The sequence below is a fragment of the Mobula hypostoma genome, chromosome 4 (genome assembly GCF_963921235.1).
Source record: "Mobula hypostoma chromosome 4, sMobHyp1.1, whole genome shotgun sequence".
In the NCBI taxonomy this organism is placed as follows: Eukaryota; Metazoa; Chordata; class Chondrichthyes; order Myliobatiformes; family Myliobatidae; genus Mobula; species Mobula hypostoma.
Genome location: NC_086100.1, coordinates 17,256,304 through 17,275,113, shown reverse-complemented (window position 1 = coordinate 17,275,113; position 18,810 = coordinate 17,256,304). Strand labels below are relative to the sequence as shown.

General features: G+C 41.6%; 1 protein-coding gene across 2 annotated transcripts in view; it reads left to right on the top strand.

The window, feature by feature from the left end:
* LOC134345137 (mediator of RNA polymerase II transcription subunit 12-like protein) overlaps positions 1–18,810 on the top strand; it is a 709,294-nt gene that overhangs the window by 149,520 nt on the left and 540,964 nt on the right. For both annotated transcript variants that reach the window (XM_063045338.1, XM_063045337.1), the window contains exon 9: positions 17,700–17,849. In XM_063045338.1, coding sequence (XP_062901408.1) covers positions 17,700–17,849 — 150 coding nt within the window. The remainder of the gene's footprint in view (positions 1–17,699; positions 17,850–18,810) is intronic.

The following is an 18,810-nucleotide window of genomic DNA, read 5'->3' as shown; positions in this document are numbered from 1 at the left end:
CAAGAAGAGATTGTAACCTTATGGTATCACACTGGCTGTCCATCTGCAGACTGCAGTAACAATAACTTACTCACTCGGTGTCCACTTTATTAGGTACACCTGTAGACCTGCTCATTAATGCAAATATCTAATCTGCTCATCATTGGTAGCAACTTGAGGTGTAAAAGTATATAGACATGGTCAAGGTACTCAGTTGTTGTTCAGACATCAGAATGAGGAAGAAATGTGATCGAAGTGACTTTGAGCATGAAATGATTGTTGGTGCCAGACGGGGTGGTTTGAGTGGCTCAGAAACTGCTGATCTCCTGGGATTTTCACACACAACTTCCTCCAGAGTTTGTAGAGAATAAACAAACAAAAAAAAACATCCAGTGAGTGGCAGTTCTGCAGGTAAAAATGCCTTGTTGATGAGAGAGGTCAGGGGAGAATGGCCAGACGGTTTCAAGCTGATAGGAAGGCGACAGTACCTCAAACTGTTACAACAGCGGTGTGCAGAAGAGCATGTCTGAAAGCATAACACATCAAACCTTGAAATGGATGGAAATATGTCTCTACCAAAGGAGGTGTAAGGCGCTCCTTCCCTCTGCTAGCCTGCAGGTCACCCTTGGGCAAGGTGTAGCACCTGCTTAGCCCCTGATTAGGGTCAGATGAAATCATGGGAGCAGGTGGTGGATGATCGTAAGGGGAAAGAATTGTTGACATTACCCATAACATTCCCCCACAGATACTTCTCGACCCACTGAGTTCTTCTGGCAGATTGCTTGCTATTGGGAATGTTTTATCAAGTGTGCCTAAGCTATGGAAAGGCAGAGTTTGGAAGAGCACAGAGATTCTCTCTAGCATCTCGGTCCTGTGTTGACATCTCTGAATTTTGGAACTTGCTTTGTGCAAACTGCTATTTTGTTTGTTTCAGTTTAGCCTTGGACAGAAGTGGGCGTGGTAGCATAGAGTTCTACAGCACCAGTGACCGGGTTCAATTCCTGTCACTGCCTGTAAGGATTTTGTATGTTCTCTCTTTTATTTCTGGGTGTTCCGCTTTTCTACCACATTCCGAAAACTTGGGGGTTAGTAGGCTAATTGGTCACATGGGTGTAATAGGGTGGCCTGGGCTCGTTTGACCAGAAGGGCCTGTTACCATAGATGGTACATGATTTGCTGCTTTCCTCCAGCATTTTGTCTGTGTAGTCAAATCTAATAAGGCTTTCTCTGTGGCCATCAGAAGCATTCTGAGTATAGAGTACCAAGAAAATTTACAAGGATGTTGCCCGGGCTGGAAGATCTGAGTTATATGGGAAGGTTGAATAGGTTAGGACTTTATTCCTTGGAATATAGATTTCCAGGAGGAAATTTGATAGAGATATACAAAATTATGAGTGATATAAATAGGGTAAATGCAAGTAGGCTTTTTCCGAGGAGGTTGGGTGGCACTGTAACCAAAGGTCATGGGTCAGACGTCTCGGCCTTTTCTCCTTGGAGCGATGGAGGATGAGAGGTGACCTGATAGAGGTGTACAAGATAATGAGAGGCATTGATCATGTGGAAAGTCGGAGGCTTTTTCCCGGGGCTGAAATGGCTAGCACGAGAGGGCATAGTTTTAAGGTGCTTGGAAGCAGGTACAGAGGAGATGTCAGGGGTAAGTATTTTACGCAGAGAGTGGTGAGTGTGTGGAGTGGGCTGCCGACAACGGTAGTGGAGGTGGATACGATAAGGTCTTTTAAGACACTCCTGGATGGGTACATGGAGCTTAGAAAAATAGAGGACTATGGGTAAGCTTAGATAGTTCTAAGGTAGGGACGTGTCCAGCACAGCTTTGAGAGCCGAAGAGCCTGTATTATGCTGTAGGTTTTCTATGTTTCTAAGTATGAAGCGTGAAAAGTTTAATGGGAACATGAGGGGAAACTTCTTCGCTCAGAGGTTTGTGAGAGTGTGGAATGGATTGCAACCACAAGTGGTCCATGTGAACTTGATTTCATCGTTTAAGAGAAGTTTGGGTAGGTGCATGGATGGTTGGGATGTGGAGGGGTATGGTCCCAGAGCAGGTCGATGGGAGTAGGCAGTTTAGATGGTTGGGTATGGGTGAGGTGGGCCGAAGGACCTGTTTCTGTGCTTTACTTTTCTGTGACTCCATGACTCATTCAAGAAGCTCTGAAAATGGAATGAACAGTTTGTGAAGGAAGCAAAGTAAATGTACACATGCTTTTAAGCAATTAGAAATTTAAACAAAATAAGTAGACTGATGAAAATGCCGTATTCTTTCTTCCGAATCGTCCTCCAATGAGATGGGACTGTGTTTATAGTGCCGGAATTAATCTGGCATGTGATTCTAGAGCAGCATATTAGCATAGCAATTAGCCATAACCCTTTTACAATTCCGGTGATCAGGGTTCAACCCCGCCCCCCCCCCCCACCAATCTGTAAGGTGTTTGTATGTTCTCCCTTTGTCTGTGTGAGTTTCTTCCCACATCCCAAAGATACACATGTTAGGTCAGTTAATTGGCCACATGGGTATAATTGGGCAGTTTAGGCCTATTGAACCAGAAGGGCCTGTTACCATACTGCCTTCCTTAAATAAAAGCCGATTTTTCCAGCGGGATCTGAAAGATTCTGCTTGCTCATTGTACTCCATGGGGGAATGGTTAGTGGAGTAAGTTTGGGACCTCTGGGTTGAGTAGACCTTGTGAGCTACTGGCACTTGTGTTGAGCAATGTAGGCATTCCTCACAGGACTCTTGGCATTACCCCATTAAATCCAGACCAATAGATCTCCACAACTATTGCTGTGACTAAACAAGTTGCTTGTAATCCTGTTAGAGTTTACTGAAGCTTAGAGGATGTCATGACAGGAAGAATGACATTATAGATAGCTTTAATATCTTGCCGAAGGAAGACTTTTGGGATTTATAAGGCACATTCCATGAAAGCCCTAGAAGTCTTTTCATTGTAGTTTAAGTTCCAATCATTCATCAAGCTGTATGCCAGCAAGATCTTTATCAATATCTAGATCCAGCTTTCAGTTGTGCTCTGTGTAGTAGACATCTGCTTGATAAATATCGGCATTTGTTTTGCTTTGTCATCTCTGCATAGTAGCCACTTGTTTCGTAAGTATGGTTCCTTTGAATGTACAAATACCGAATAATTGTCTTTTGCTGGTATAATTGAACAGATGTCACTTTTTCTTTCCCCAAGCACGCAGAGTGGTAAAAGTGTCAGGATTGACTTTTATATGATTATAACAGAGACTGCAGCGTTTCATAAACTGCTGCCACCAGCACCCCTGAATTTAATCTTTTGGCACTGTTCCTTGTTAATTGTTTTGATATGAAAATAAAAAGAAGACTCTAGCAAATTTCTACAAGTGTACAGTGGAGAGCATTGTGACTGGCTGCCTCACCGTCTGGTATGGAGGTGCCGATGTACAGGGTTGGAAGACACCTCGGAGGGTGGTAACTCAGCCAGCTCCATCGTAGGTGCTAACCGTCCCATCATCGAGGATGCCTTCAAATGGTGATGCCTCAGGAGGGTGTCATCCACCATTCAGGACATGCCGTCTTCTCAATACACGGAGGAGGTACAGGAGTGTGAGGGCACACAGTCAACGTATTAGGAACAGCTTTGTCATCGGATTTCTGAACAGTCCACGAACCCACTATTTGTGCACTCTTTATGCATTATTTATTTATTATAATTTATGGTGATTTCAGTCCCTTGCACTGTAGTGCTGAGGCAAAGCAACACAATTCACAGCAAATGTCAGTGATAATAAGTCTGATTCGGACTCTCATTCTGAAAACATTGGAAGAGCTCATAGATGAGGCAGCATCTGTGAAAAGAGGAAGAGCTTTGGCAGTGCCTTGAGCTGCCTTAAGCTCTGCAAAGATATTGGAAGTTCCTGTCCACAACGAGCCTTTCAAAGAGCAGCAGGTTGCTGTCTTCTCAAAAATATGGAAGTTGAGTGGAGTGGAATGCTTCAGTAGCATTTTTTGGTTTGGGGATTCTTTTTCTCTTTTTTTTAGTAGTTTGTAGCGTCAGATATTTAGAGTTATTAAAAGAACTTCTTAATTAGTTGGAACAAAAACTTTCAGCCTCTATACACTGTGCTAAATTGAAATAGATAGATAGATAGCTATACTTTATTGATCCTGAGGGAAATTGGGTTTCGTTACAGCTGCACCAACCAAGAGTAGAGCATAAATATAGCAATACAAAAACCACAAACAATCAAACAACAAAATGCAAACTATGCCAGATGGAAAATAAGTCCAGGACCAGTCTATTGGCTCAGGGTGTCTGACCCTCCATGGGAGGAGCTGCGAGTTCGTTGGCCACAGGCAGGAACATCCTCCCGTGACGCCCAGTGTTGTATCTCGGTGGAATATGGCCGGAATCCAACAGCAAAAAGTTCAATATCCGGTCTACAGACACGTTCCTCGATCGTAATATGATCCGGATTGCACCATCTGTTGTTAACCAGAATAGTAAGCACCCAACTCCTTTACGCTTACCGCTCTCAGTGCACTTCCGGTCAGCCGGAACGGTCTGGAAGCCGTCCATGGAAAAGTTTTGATTGGGATGTCCTCGTGCAGCCCCGTTCCAGTGAAACACATCACACTGCACTCCCGAAATGTTCTCTGATGCCTGGCTAGCGCCGTGAGCTCGTCCATTTTATTACCCACCGAACTCCTCGTCTCCATAAGTCTCTGTTGTCTTGACCCGGTCCTCTTTCCTCGACTTTGTGATCCCCCTCTGCATCCTCTGTGTGTTTTCCTCCAGATTTCAGCAGGGGTGTCCGCCGCTCTGCTCGCTAAACCGGCCGGCATAAGCGCAAGCAGCTGGTCCCTGGAATGAACAATGCGACCATGCTTCTGTCCCACGTGTCGGGATGTAACTATTTCCAGCGCTAAAAACCCAAATAACACTCTCTCTACCAGCATGTTAGAGAGGGTGCAGCTTCGACGTGTTACCATGAAAAAAAACCAAAAAAAAAAACAATATTTTGCAATATAGGAAGTCTTCTGTGGATCAGAGGATCAGGTAGTGCCCAAGATCTAAACACAAAATATTCTGCGGATGCTGGAAATCTAGAGTAAAGTATACAAAATGCTGGAGGAACTCAGCAAGTAAGGCAGCATCAATGGAGAGGAATGAACAGTCGACTTTTTGGGCTGGGGCCTTTTTTGATCCTAATGAAGAGCTTTGCCCGAAACGTTGACTATTTATTCTTTCCTATAGATGCTGCCTGACCTGCTAAGTTCCTCCAACTTTTTGTGTTTTACTCTAATGTCCAAGATCTGGCTTTACAAGTTGGGCTAATATAGACAGAAAAGACTTGCACCAATGTCAAGAGGTCTTAGAAAATACAAAACCGAACTGGAAGTCAGGAATAAGAATAGAAAAGGCTGGGGAAAAAAGAAGCACAGCTACCCAAGCGGCAGCTACGAAAAGAGAAGCAGACATTTTCAAGCAGGAATTGAGATTTTTGGGTAATGGAAGCAGTGATCAGGATAGTTCCTTGTGTCAAGAAAATGAAATAAAGAGCTGGAAGTGGTTTGAGTAAACTTCTGTTCTTATTGATGTGTTACTGTTGTCACAATATGGTGGTGAACATATTGTGCTCTGCATTGAATTATCCAGATCTACATATGAAATGGATTGTACTGCAGACTTCAATATGTTAACTGTTTATTTGTATATTGTGTTCTCTGTAATGTAAGAGGACTGTTCGTTCTAAATCCTCATTATTATTGCTTTTCTCTACATCTTTTTGAAGATGATCACCTGCAATCAAGTAGGAAGTTTAGAGTGATTTTTAAAAGATTAGCTTTATTTGTCACAGGTACATCGAAGGTACACATGGTTTGGTTTGGGATTGAGTAATCTGTTAGTTTTTGTGCAAGGGTGGGCTTGAGGTTTGCGAGTTTTTGTTTCTTTTTGTGCTGGGGGGATGGATGTCTTTCTGTATTTTCTGGCTATCTGGAGAAGACAAATCTCAGCGTTGTATTCTGCATACATAATTTGATAATAAATGAGCCTTTGAACCTTCAAAGGCTTCAAAAGCTTACAGCTTCAAAAGCTTACAGTGGAATGCATAGTTATGCTTTGAATCAAATCATTGAGGATTGTGCTGGAGACAACCGACACACTCTGGTGCCAACAAAGCGTGCCCACAACTAACTGACCTTAATCTGAGTATCATTGGAACGTGGGCAGAAACTGGTGCACTCAGACGAGACCCACGCAATCACGGGGAGAATGTACGAACCCTGTACAGGGCAGCAGCGAGAATTGAACCCAATCTTATAGCCAGCGCTGTAAAGCTTTGTGCTAATTGCCAGGCTGCCGTAAAGCATTTCCCAATTGTCATTTTTATACTTCCAGTTCTAAATTTTGCTGCCTGTGAATAAGCTGTGAAGTTATTCTGAATTGCAACTATGAATGTGCTTCAGAATCGGAATCGGGTTTAATGTCACTGGTATATGTCATAAAATTTGTTTTTTGTGGCAGCAGTATATTGTAATACATAAAAATTCTGTAAAAATACAGTAAGAAATCTATCTATATAGATAGATTGATTTGCATAGCATCTATCACATACAGAGAACTCTTAAGCACATACTGACCAATGGAAAAAGTATATAAAGTAAAATGTGTGTGTGTATATATATACATATACACACACACATAATAAATACTTCCTTTGAAAAAAAACTATATAAAGCACTGTGCAAAAGTCTTAGATGCATATACTTAGCCAGAGTGCCTAAGACTTTTGTATAGTACTGTATTTGTCAACGTGGAGTGGAGAGTGAGTGAGTTTGTAAATCTGGCGGGAGCAAAGGACAATGGGAATTTTGAGGTTGGAGTGCCCTGGGGCAGGTGGCAGAGAAGGAGTGCCAGGGGTCGGGACATGGCACGGTACACCCGACCCTGAGATACCACACCAGGTTCATTGACCATTACAGAATGTCTGTCTGGTGCTTCCTGCACCCTCCCCTCTCCCTTCCCATTTTCCCACCCGTGATTCCCCTCTCCCTGCCCCCCTTCCCACTCGCAGTCCACAACAGAGACCCATATCAGAATCAGGTTTATCATCACTCACATATGTCATGAGATTTGTTTTATTTTCTGGCAGTAGTACTGTGCAATACATAAAATTACAACAGTACTGTGCAAAAGTCTAAGGGTGCATAACTTACAGTATATACTGCATGTGTCTAAGACTAAGACTTTTAGTATCTATATACGTGTATGTATACAATAGCATTCTGAACTGGTCCGCAAGAGAATCCCATAAAATTATTTTTTTTTCATTAGTCGTTAAGTGCTTAGAGTACTATATAGCTGGTGATAGATGTTATGCAAATTAATGCACTCTCTTTATCCTTTGTGGAACTAAAATGAAGCTGATGCTGTTTCCACTCTGTAATGGTATTTCACAAGTTTCTGAGGCCAGATCTTAATAGTGCCGAATAGCTTAATGGTGCCTTTGCTGTCACGATCGATCTGACCTGCCTAATTTAGATAAGGATCAGAATCAGAGAGTTCTCAGTCCCCTATTTTCTTTTAGGCTGCATCCGTAGGTATAAGGCATATCTTTAAATCTCCATCGGTTGCTCGCACAGCTGCAGAACTACCACTTGGGAGCTAGAACATGATTTCCAACATTTCTATTTTGGGAATATGCTGCACAATATATTGTGGACCTCTAGGGAAGGTAATGATGCATTGTAGTGGGATAAACCAGCCACTTGATAATCCTGTTCAATTTGTTGCCTTTAACCTGTGACCTGCTGCTTAATTGAGAACTGATAAACTCCCAAGAGGTGATGTTACCGCTCTATAAAGCCCTGGTTAGACCATGCCTGGAAGATTGTGTTAATTTCTGCTTGCCTTTTTATAAGAAGGATCTGGAAGCCTTAGTGTGTGTCTAGTGGAGATTTACCAAGAATGTACCTGGACTAGAGGGTATGCCCTGTGAAGATAGATTTAGCATGCTAAGGCCTTTCTCTTTGGAGTGAAGGAGGATGAGAGATGATTTGATGGAGGTTAATAAAGCATTATTACCTTACCTGGGGATTAAAAGATATTCTGTATATCCATAGATGATAAGCGACATAGATAGAGTGGATAGAGAAAGACTTTTCCCCAGGGTGGACATGGCTAATACAAAGAATCAATATTTTAATGTGATTGGAGGAATGTTTGATGAGGGGAATGTCAGAGGTAATTTCTTTAAACAGAGAGTAGTAGATACATGGAACACTGTGCCGGGTGGTGGTAGAGGCAGATACATTAGGTGTATTTAAGAATCTCTAAGATGGGTACATGAATGATAGAAAAATGGAAGGTTAGGTAAGAGGGAGGGATGAGGTTGTTCTTGGAGTAGGTTAAAAGTCAGTACATCATGTGCAGAAGGTCTTGTTTTGTGCTGTAATGTTCTGTGGGCTTAATGTTCATGTTTGTCACAGACATCATGAAGAGCCTGTTTCAATGCTGTGCACTTTCAAAGGTTTCAAAGTTACATTTACTGTCAGATAAATGTATACAATGTACAGTATATCCTGAAATGCTTTTTCTTCGCAACCATCCACGAAAACAGAGGAGTGCCCCAAAGAATGAACAACAGTTAAATATTAGAACCCCAAGGTCCCCCCCCGCCCCCGTGCGTAAGCGGCAACAAGCAACAATTCTCCCCTCCACCAGCAAAAAAAGCATCAGCACCCACCACTGAACATTCAAACATTAGCAAAAAAAACAACAGCAAAGACACAGACTTGCAGTTACCCCAAAGATAGTGTTTCACCCAGTGTTCAGTATACCACAGGCTCTCCCTCTCTGTAATAAGGGAGAAAGAGGTGTCTTCGTTTTCACATTATTTTACATTAATATATGTTATGTGGATTGAGATGCTGGGGCTGGGAGGTTGATGGTATAATCTGCGAAGCTACAACCACTTGCATTTGGGTAAAGCTACAGCATTTTTTCTGTGCTAAATTTGTAAACACAGAGTTCACTGTGCCTTTGTGAGATAGGTTATCCCTCAGCCAAAAATGCACCATTGCCTCAACTTCCACTGGAGGCTATGAAAATACTGCAGGTCTCCTTTGACCCTCACCAACCTCTACAGATGCCTTTTACTCAGATGCATCATGGCTTAGAGTGGCAACTGCTCTGCCCGAAAACGCCAGAAACTGTAGAGAGTTGTGGACGCAGCTCAGCATGCCACGGAAACCAGCCTCCCCTCCGTGGTCTCTGTCTGTACTTCTTGCTGAAGCAGCCAGCGTTGGAAGGTCAAGATAGAGCGGAGGTGGAGAGGATGTTTTCAATAGTGGGAGAATCCAGGACTGGTGGGCAAAGCCTCAGAATAGAAGGATGTCTTTTTAGGACAGAAATGAGGAAGAATTTCTTGAGCCAGAGGATGGTGAATATGTGGAATTCACTGTACAAATGGCTCTGGAGGCCAAGTCATTGGGTTTATTTGAAAAGGAGTGTGATACGTTCTTGATTAGTAAAGGTGTCAAAGCTTGGGAAGAAGGCAGGAAAATGGGGTGAGGAGGGAAAATTAATCGGTAGTGACAGAGGAGACTTAGTGAGCCGAATAGGCCAATTTTTCTTCTCTGGCTTATAGTTTTATAGGCTAATCAAAGACCCCTCTCACCCAGAGAGTCCTCCTCCTTCCTCCTCCTACTGGGCAGAAAAGTCTGGAAGCAGGTACTGCCAGGTTAAGGACAGCTTCTCCCATGCTATTGAATGGTTCTCTGTCATGATAAGATGGACTCTTGACCTCACAGTCTGTCTCATTATGACTTTGAAAATAATTTTCTACCTGCACCGCACTTTCTCTGTATCTGTACCAGTTTATTCTGCACTCTGTTATTGTTTTGCCTTGTACTGTCTCAATGCACTGATGTGCTGAAATGACCTGTAAGGATGGCAAGTAAAACAAAGTTTTTTTACTGTGCATCCGCACATGATGATAAACCAATAATAATGTTCATTATCAGTCCATACAAACAGGAAAGATTAAACCCCGTGTGTTGACTTGAGGTTGGAGATGTTCGAGGAGACCATTCAATCTTCTAGTAAAATTAGAAAAAGCTGGAAAGGCTCAGCATGTCAGTAAAGGCAAAATAATCTGCAGATGCTGGGATCAAAGCAACGCTCACAACACGCTGGAGGAACTCAGCAGGTTGGGCAGCTTCCGTGGAATTGATGAGTCGACGTTTCGGGCCGGAACCCTTCATCAGGACTGAAGAGGGAAGGGGCAGAGGCCCTATAAGGAAGGTGGGAGAGGGTGGGAAGGAGAAGGCTGGTAGGTCCAGTTGAAAAACCAGTAATTTGAAAGACAAAGGGGTGGGGGAAGGGAGGCAGAGAGGTGATAGGCAGGAAAACAATGGGTAGTAGAAGGAGGCAGATCCACGAGGGAGGTGATAGGCAGCTGGGGGAGGGGGCAGAGTGAAATAGCATGTCAGGCAGCATCTGTCGAGGGAGGAACCCAATTATCATTTTACATCAGGTAACGTCAGTTCTGTTGAGTATTTCCAGCCTTGATTGCTTTTACTTCAGATATTTCAAGTCTATAGTTTTTCTTTACTACTACAATGTACTGCTCATGTTCACATTACGTTTTCAAATAGCCAGACCTCTGGATGAATGATCCTGTAATTGTGGGTTCGAATCCCACCATGGCAGAAATATAAATGCAAGTAATTAGTTCTAAGTTCAAAGTACATTTATTATGAAAGTATGTATACATTATACAACCTTGAAATTTGTCTCCTAGCAAGCAGCCACAAAACAAAGAAACCCTAAAGAACCCATATGAAAAAATACTGTTGAACACCCATTGTGCAGAGGGAGAAAAACACACCTCATGCCCTTAAAAAAAAGAACCTATAAAAATAAAAACCGGTGTATAAAAAGAAAACTGTTGAACACCCAATGTGCAGAGAGAGGAAAAGAAGAACCTGCAAGCAAATAGCGTTTTGATTTGAAGTCCACAAGAGAATCCCATAGTTCAGCATAAGTAAATCTGCAATTAGAAGACAAACAATCCTTTCATAAATTAACTCCAAGAGAACTCCACATCTGATTCATGATGTCATTCGAAGGACAGGTGCTATCGGTGGCCACATTCGCCTGTATGATACCAGACCCACTAATGTCGTTGACTTTGAACTGGCGGGGTGGGGAAGTGGGTGGAGGACAGAGTGGGAAGAGATGATTTTGATGCTACCAATGTCAACATCTTATGAACTGGTAGATAAATAAGACTGCAAGACATTGCAGAAAGTTGTGAACACTGTCCTGCCCATCATGGAAACTATCCACCCTTCCATGGATGCCACCTGTATTTCCGATTGGCTTAAGAAAGCAGCCAACATAATCAAAGACCCCTTGCCACCCCAGTCATTTTCTCTTCTTCCTTTCTTCCACTGGGTTGAAGTTAAAAAAGCTTGAGGGCATGTACTATCAGACAACTTCTATCATTAATCCATCAATAGGCTCCATCATCAAGGAACCCCATCGTCCAGGCCATGCTGTCTTCTTACTGCTACCTTCAGGAAGGAGGTATAGGAGCCTTCGGTTACACACCAAGTTTAGGAACAATTATACCCTGCAACCACCGGGCTCCTGACCGGTGAGGGTAACTTCACTCACCTCAGCACACTGAACAGAACCTATTGACTCACTTTCGATGACTCTACAACTCATGATCTCAGTTCTATTGATTTACTTAGTTTTTTTTATATTTGCGCAGTTTATCTTCTTTTGCAGTTGGTTTGTTTGTGTGTAGTTTTTCACTGATTCTATTGTATTTATTTGTTCTACTGTGATTGCCGCAACAAGATGATCTCTTAGTATATGGTGACATATACGTAATAATAAACTTAATGTGAACTTTGGAATTCAGTCCTGCTATTATAATTTTCCTGAATAGATCTCTAGTACAATAATGGAGTCTTGATCTTTCAGTCTACCTGGTGGTGGCTCTTGCACCTTATTTACCTCCCTGCACTGCACTTTCTATGTAACTATGACACTATATTCTGCATTCTGTTATCACTTTTACTTTTGTACCACCACTGAGCTTGTGTATGGAAGAATCTGTTTGGAGAGAATACAAAGTTATTCACTGTATCTTGGTACTTGTGACAACAGTGGAGCAATTCAGAATCAGGTCTATTATCGCCGACACATATCATCGATTTTTTTTGTTACAGCAATACTGTACTGTACATTACAATAAGAAATATTAAAAACAAATGAGTAGTGAAAAACAGAAGCAAAATAGTGAGGTTCATGGACTGTTCAGAAGTCTGATGGCAGAAGGGAAGATGCTGTTCCTAAAATGCTGAGTGCATTTCTTCAGGCTCCTGTAGCTCCTCCCTGATGGTAATAATGGGAGGCTGTGCCCTGGATGGCGTGGGTCCATAATGATGGACACTGCCACCTTGAGGCATTGTCTTTTGAACATGTTGTTGACAGTGGGGAGGCTCGTGCCCAGGATGGAGCTGGCTGAGTTTACAATCCTCCTGTGGCATTGTCCGATCCTGCACGTTGGAGCCTCCATTGCAGGTGGTGATGCAACCAGTGAGAATGCTCCCCGTGGCACATCTGTAGAAATTTGTTAGTCTTTGGTGATGTACCAAATCTCTTCAAACTTATTGATGCAATAACAGCGGTTATATTTCATTATGTTGGGCCCAGGATTACCGATTAGATTAGATTATGAGGTCATGCAGTCCTCTTTTATTGTCATTTAGTAATGCATGCATTAAGAAATGATACAATGTTCCTCTAATATGATATCACAGAAACACAAGACAAACCAAGACCAAAAAAACTAACAAAAACCACATAATTATAACATATAGTTACAACAGTGCAAAGCAATACCGTAATTTGATAAAGAACAGACCATGGGCACGGTAAAAAAAAAGTCTCAAAGTCTCTCAAAAGTCCCATCATCTCACACAGACGGTAGAAGGGAGAAACTCTCCCTGCCATGAACCTTCAGCGTCGCAAACTTGCCGATGCAGCACCCTGGAAGCACCCAATCACATCCGACTCTTGAGTCCGTCTGAAAACTTCGAGCCTCTGACCAGCCCTCCGACACCGAGCACCATCTCTGCTGAGCGCTTCGACCCCGGCCCCGGCAACAGACAGTAGGCAAAGCCGAGGATTTGAGACCTTCCCCTCCGGAGACTCTCAATCGCACAGTAGCAGCGGCAGCAAAGCGGGCATTTCAGAAGTTTCTCCAGATGTTCCTCCGTGCTTCTCATGTCTGTCTCCATCAAATCAGGATTGTGCACGGTACCTACTTACAAGTACGATATCATTTCGGAGCGGCGGCTCACACTGTGTCGCGCCGCCATCTTCTCTTCCCCTCCCCATAGATATAAAAGATATAAAAGAAAAGTAGATATAAAAGATATATAAGTAGATATAAAAGAAAAGATCATTTGAAGAATGTGGAAGTGACTTTTTACCCCTCTCAGATTATGCTAGTACTTCCACTCTAGCAGAACCAATGAAGCAGATTTGAGACAAAAATTTCCAAAGATCATAAACTGCTTTGTGTCCCTAATGGTACACTAGATTTCCATCAGGGGTTGTGACTGTGGTTGGACCTGGCCCTGCCCTATGGTATATGATAACAAGCCACGGTCATCATCTCTTTCTCTCCCATTCAGCAAGTCTCCCCAGGATGACTCCATCTACACTTCCAACCTGTTATCCAACTGAGGCCTCCTCCAGCATTTCATCTGGTAGATGGAACCCACTTACACTTTCACTTGTTGGTCGCATCCATATAGTCAAAATGATGATTTTACCCAAATTTTTATATTTATTTCAGAATATCCATTTTTCTGACTAAGAAGTTTTTTGATCGGATTGATTCTATTATTTTATCTTTTATTTGGAATAATAAAAGACCAAGAGTTAGTAAATGTCACTTACAAAGGTTGAGAAAGGATGGAGGTCTCGCTTTGCCTAATTTAGGAATGTATTACTGGGCTGTTAATGTGCGATGAACATCCTTCTGGTTACACTGGGTTGATAAGAACGATCGGACAATTTGGGTAGACTTGGAATTGAAAGCTGTGAAACAGTTTTATTTAACCTCGTTATTGGGAACTGATTTACCTATACAATTAGCTAAAGTTGCTAATTTAAATTTATACCCTGTGATTAAGCTTTCTTTTCAAACTTGGCTCCAGTTCCGTAATTTTCTAATCTTAAAAAAATTTAAACTTTGTAGTTTAATTTTTCAAAATTACTTTTTAAGCCTTCTTGGAGTGATCCCATTTTTTTACTTTGGAAAAATAAAAGTATTAATTCTTTTTTGGACTTAGTTAAAGAAGATAGACTGATGTCTTTTGAACAATTAGTTGATAAATATTCTCTTTCATACTCACACTTTTTACAATACCTTCAAGTTAGAGATTTCTTACAAAAATATTTAAGTAATTTTTCTTACATATTGGATGCCGACCTGTTAGATGCTATTCCGAGTATGAACCGTTTGATGAAGGGTTCCATTGGAAGAATTTATAATTTACTATTACAATGGGATAAGCGTCCTTTATTTAAGATTAAACAAGATTGGGAAAAGGAACTTAATTTGACTTTTATATCAGAGGACTAGACGCGGATTCTGAAGTTGGTTAACTCTTCTTTGATCTGTGCTAGTCATTCAATGATTCAATTTAAAATTGTACGGCGTTACTATTTGACGAAGGAGAGATTGTCTAAAATGTTTCCTAATGTTGATAGTTATTGCGATAGATGTAAAACTGAGACAGCTACACTGGCACACATGTTTTGGTCTTATTCTATACTGGAATAGTTTTGGAAGTCAGTTTTTTCTACAATTTCTAAAGCACTTAAAATTAATTTACAACCTAACAAATTAACTGTGCTTTTTGGAATAATTCCTCAAAATATCCACGGTACCTCCTTGCCTGGCCAACATGCTATTGTATTTGTTACATTGATAGCTAGAAGGGCCATTTTGTTGAAGTGGAATGATACATCGGCTCCCATTTTGTCACAATGGTTCTCTCAAGTGATGCTATGTCTTAGTTTGGAGAAAATTAGAAGTCGAACTTTTGAACCTATGTTTGATTTTGAGAAAAGATGGGGTTCATTTGCTCGATACTATCATTTGAGTTGATTGATAGATTTCCTCCACGATCTAACTGTAAATTTTTGGTACATTTCATTTTCTTGCTGGCGGTTTGATGTTTATCTTTAGAAGCTTTTTGTATGACGCATGGCTCCGGGGTTGAACATCTAATAGATTTTTTTTCTCACTTTTCCTTGCTTAGTGGGGTTTTTTTCTCCTTTTTTTTGTCACCAAAATTTTTTCAATCCTTAAAACAATGTTTTTTTTTCTTGAGACATTGTAAGTGTTGCCTACTTCGATGTACTCTTGTTAATTTTGGATAATAATAAAAAGATTTGAAAAGAAAGAAAGAGTTTGGAGTTCAATTCCGGGGCAGTCTGTAAGGAATTTGTATGTCCCTCCCCATCAATGTACAGGTTTCCTCTGGGTGCTCTGGTTTCCTCCACAGTCCAAAGACATATGGGTTAGTGGGTTAATTGGTACTTGTAAATTGTCCTGTAAATCGGCTATAGTTCAATAGCTGGGTTGCTGGGTGGTGTGGTTCATTGGACCGGAAGAGCCTGTTCTGCACTGTTTCTCTAACTAAGATAAATAAAATAACATCACAGGGAGGGAATCGCAGTTCAAGTTTCTTGGTTTCACCATCATTACCACTTCCTTCGATATCCAAATGTTTCTCAGCTTGAGCTCTCTATATCTTTCTTTTCTGTTTTGATCTTACTTCGCAGGTTAGTAAGTTCACTCAGTTTTTCAGCAGACATGTTGGCGATGGCAGGGCTGCGGTTTGGCCTTTGACTTGTACCTAAATTGCAAGGAAAGGTAGATTTAGTTGATGGATAAAATAATTTGAGTCAACGTGAATGGTCTCAATGATAATAATGTTCTTGGGCTTGAAATATAATTACATAGTTGAAGTGGAGTGTCTTGGGACTGCATTTGTATAAAGTTTCCAAACTCTTGACCAACTATAATTTCTCCTTCCAGACATCCACAATCAGTTCCTTGCTTTTCAAGTTTAAGTTCAAGTTTACCATTATTCAGTCATACACAGGTATACAGCTAAACGAAACAACATTTTTCTGGGACCGGGGTAGAAAACACAGTGCTTGTATCATATACAGTACATTAAATAATATTAACACAATAATATTAACAGATAAAAAATTCTATCGGTGTACAAGATGTAAAGTGCAAGTAAGACCATAAGACATAGGAACAGAATTAGACCACTCCATCATTCCATCGTGGCTGATTTATGATCTATCTCAACCCCATTCTCCTGCCTTTTCCTTGTAACCTTGACACCCTGCCTAACCAAGAACCTATCAATCTCAGCTTTGAATATACTCAATGACTTGACATCTGTACCTGTCTGTGGTAATGTCTGTGCCAAACAGGTCAAAGAGTAGAGGTCAGATGAAGAGTGGTCCACTGGTGCTCCGGTTTCAGGGGTTCAGCTCAGGGCTGACAACCCTGATTAGTCAAAGAAATTACTATGGAAATGGCAATGAAGAATCCTTCTGTATCTGTGTGTGATGGTATACCCTGAACCACACCTGGGGCACAGTAGAGAAGATGGCCAAGGACAGACAGAGGTAGACATTGCCAGTGGCATACTGGGCAGTAAGTAAGTAAGTTAGATATTATCCTGCTTTTTTAAATAAACACATCCTGCTATGTATTCTTGGCTAATGGCTATAGTAATACAACACACACAAAATGCTGGTGGAACTCAGCAGGCCAGGCAGCATCTTTGAAAAAGAGTAAACAGTTAAGACGTTTCCGGCTGAGATCCTTCATCAGGACTCCTTATCTACTGACTATATTAATCCATTTAGATCTCTGTAACTATGTTTCGTAAGGTAAGACAGGCTTTATTTGTTACATGTGCATCAAAACATTGAAACATACAGTGAAATGCGTTGCTTATGTCAAGTCAAATCAACGAGGATTGTTCGAATGTTGCCACATTTCTGGCACCAGCGTCGCATGCCCACAACTCACTCACCCTAACCCGTACGTCTTTGGACTGTGGGAGTAACCCGGAGCAACTGGAGGAAACCCACACTGTCACGGGGAAAATGTGCAAACTCTTCACAGGCAGTGGCGGAGATTCAAGATTGTTTATTGTCATTTCCAGTACACAAGTGTAAGGAAAAATAAACTAATTGTTACTGTGGATCCGATGAAGTATTAAAAACACAACGAGATACAGGTGGCAATAATTAAAATAAACACTATATATAGTATACCTATAAAGAGATGCTAGGCACAGGAGGTCTGTACATGAGGTGACTCCAACAAGAAATGACAAAGTAGTCAGGGAGGTGTTGATCAGGGGATAGTAATTGTTTTTGAGTCCAGTGGTCATGGTGTGGATGCTACATAGCCTCCTCCCTGACGGGAGGATTGGTGATCGCTGGCAGAGTGAATTAATGCACTAACTGCTACGCTACCAAACTTCCCACTTCGTTGTTGTTGTTGTCGCTATTTTAATTGTGCAGTAGATTTTAATGATCTAAATATCTGTATAAATTGATTGCGAAGCTCAATTTTTGTTATTTCTACAGACAATAACTGTGTGTTGCCCCAGTGCCTTGGTGTGGAATTATTCCACGAATGAAAGCAAGAGCAGCAATCCTGGATCACCGCTTGATCTCCTCCAGGTGGCGCCATCGTGCTTACCTATGCCAGGAGGGAATTCCACCTTCAATAAACAGGTACAGGTGGGCACACTGGTGTGACGTGCTCTTTGTTTTCCCCCAGTGTATTTGGTGTTACTCAGTTGTATTGGTGGATGCTTTGGGATTAATGCAAACTGGAAATAAGTGTGTTGGGATGTTTTGTGGCCTTGTCACTTTGTGTCAGTGGTCACTCAGTCTCCACACTTGGTCTTGATGTCCATGAAAAACATTTTGGAAGGGCTGGACAGCAACAAGCAGGTAGACACAAAGAGGATGTGCGAGACCAAGCAGCATCTGTGGAGGGAAATGCTTTAAGGCAAAACCTTTCATTATAAAGTTCAAAGTAAATTTATTTTCAAAGTATGTATTTGTCAGCATGTCACCTTGAGATTCATTTTCTTGCACGCGTTCAAAGTAGAGCAAAGAAATACAATAGAATCCATGAAGAACTACACACGAACAAGTGCCGACAAGCACCAATGTGCAAAGGAAGACAAACATACAAAGAAAAACAAATAATAATAGTAATAATAAATAAGTAAATAAGTGTTACTGAGAACATGAGTTGTAGAGTCCTTGAAAGTGAGTCCATAGGTTGTGTTCTATGAACAGTTTAGTGTTGAAGTGAGTGAAGTAATCCATGCCAGTTGAGAAGCATGATGGTTGAAGGGTGATAACTATTCCTGAACCTGGTGGTGTGGGACCTAAGGCTCCTGTCCCTCCTTCCTGATAACGGCAACAGAAGAGAGCTTGGGCTGGATGGTGGGGGTCCTTGGTAATGGATACTGCTTTTTTTGTAGCAGCACTTCTTGTAAATGTGCTCAGTGGTGGAGAGGGCTTTGCCTGTGATGGACAGGGCTGCTTGAGGAGAGGTTGAGTTGCCTGGGACTGTACTCGCTGGAATTCAGAAGAGTGAGAGGAGATCTTACAGAAACGTATAAAATTATGAAAGGGATAGATAAGATAGAGGCAGGAAAGTTGTTTCCGTTGGTAGGTG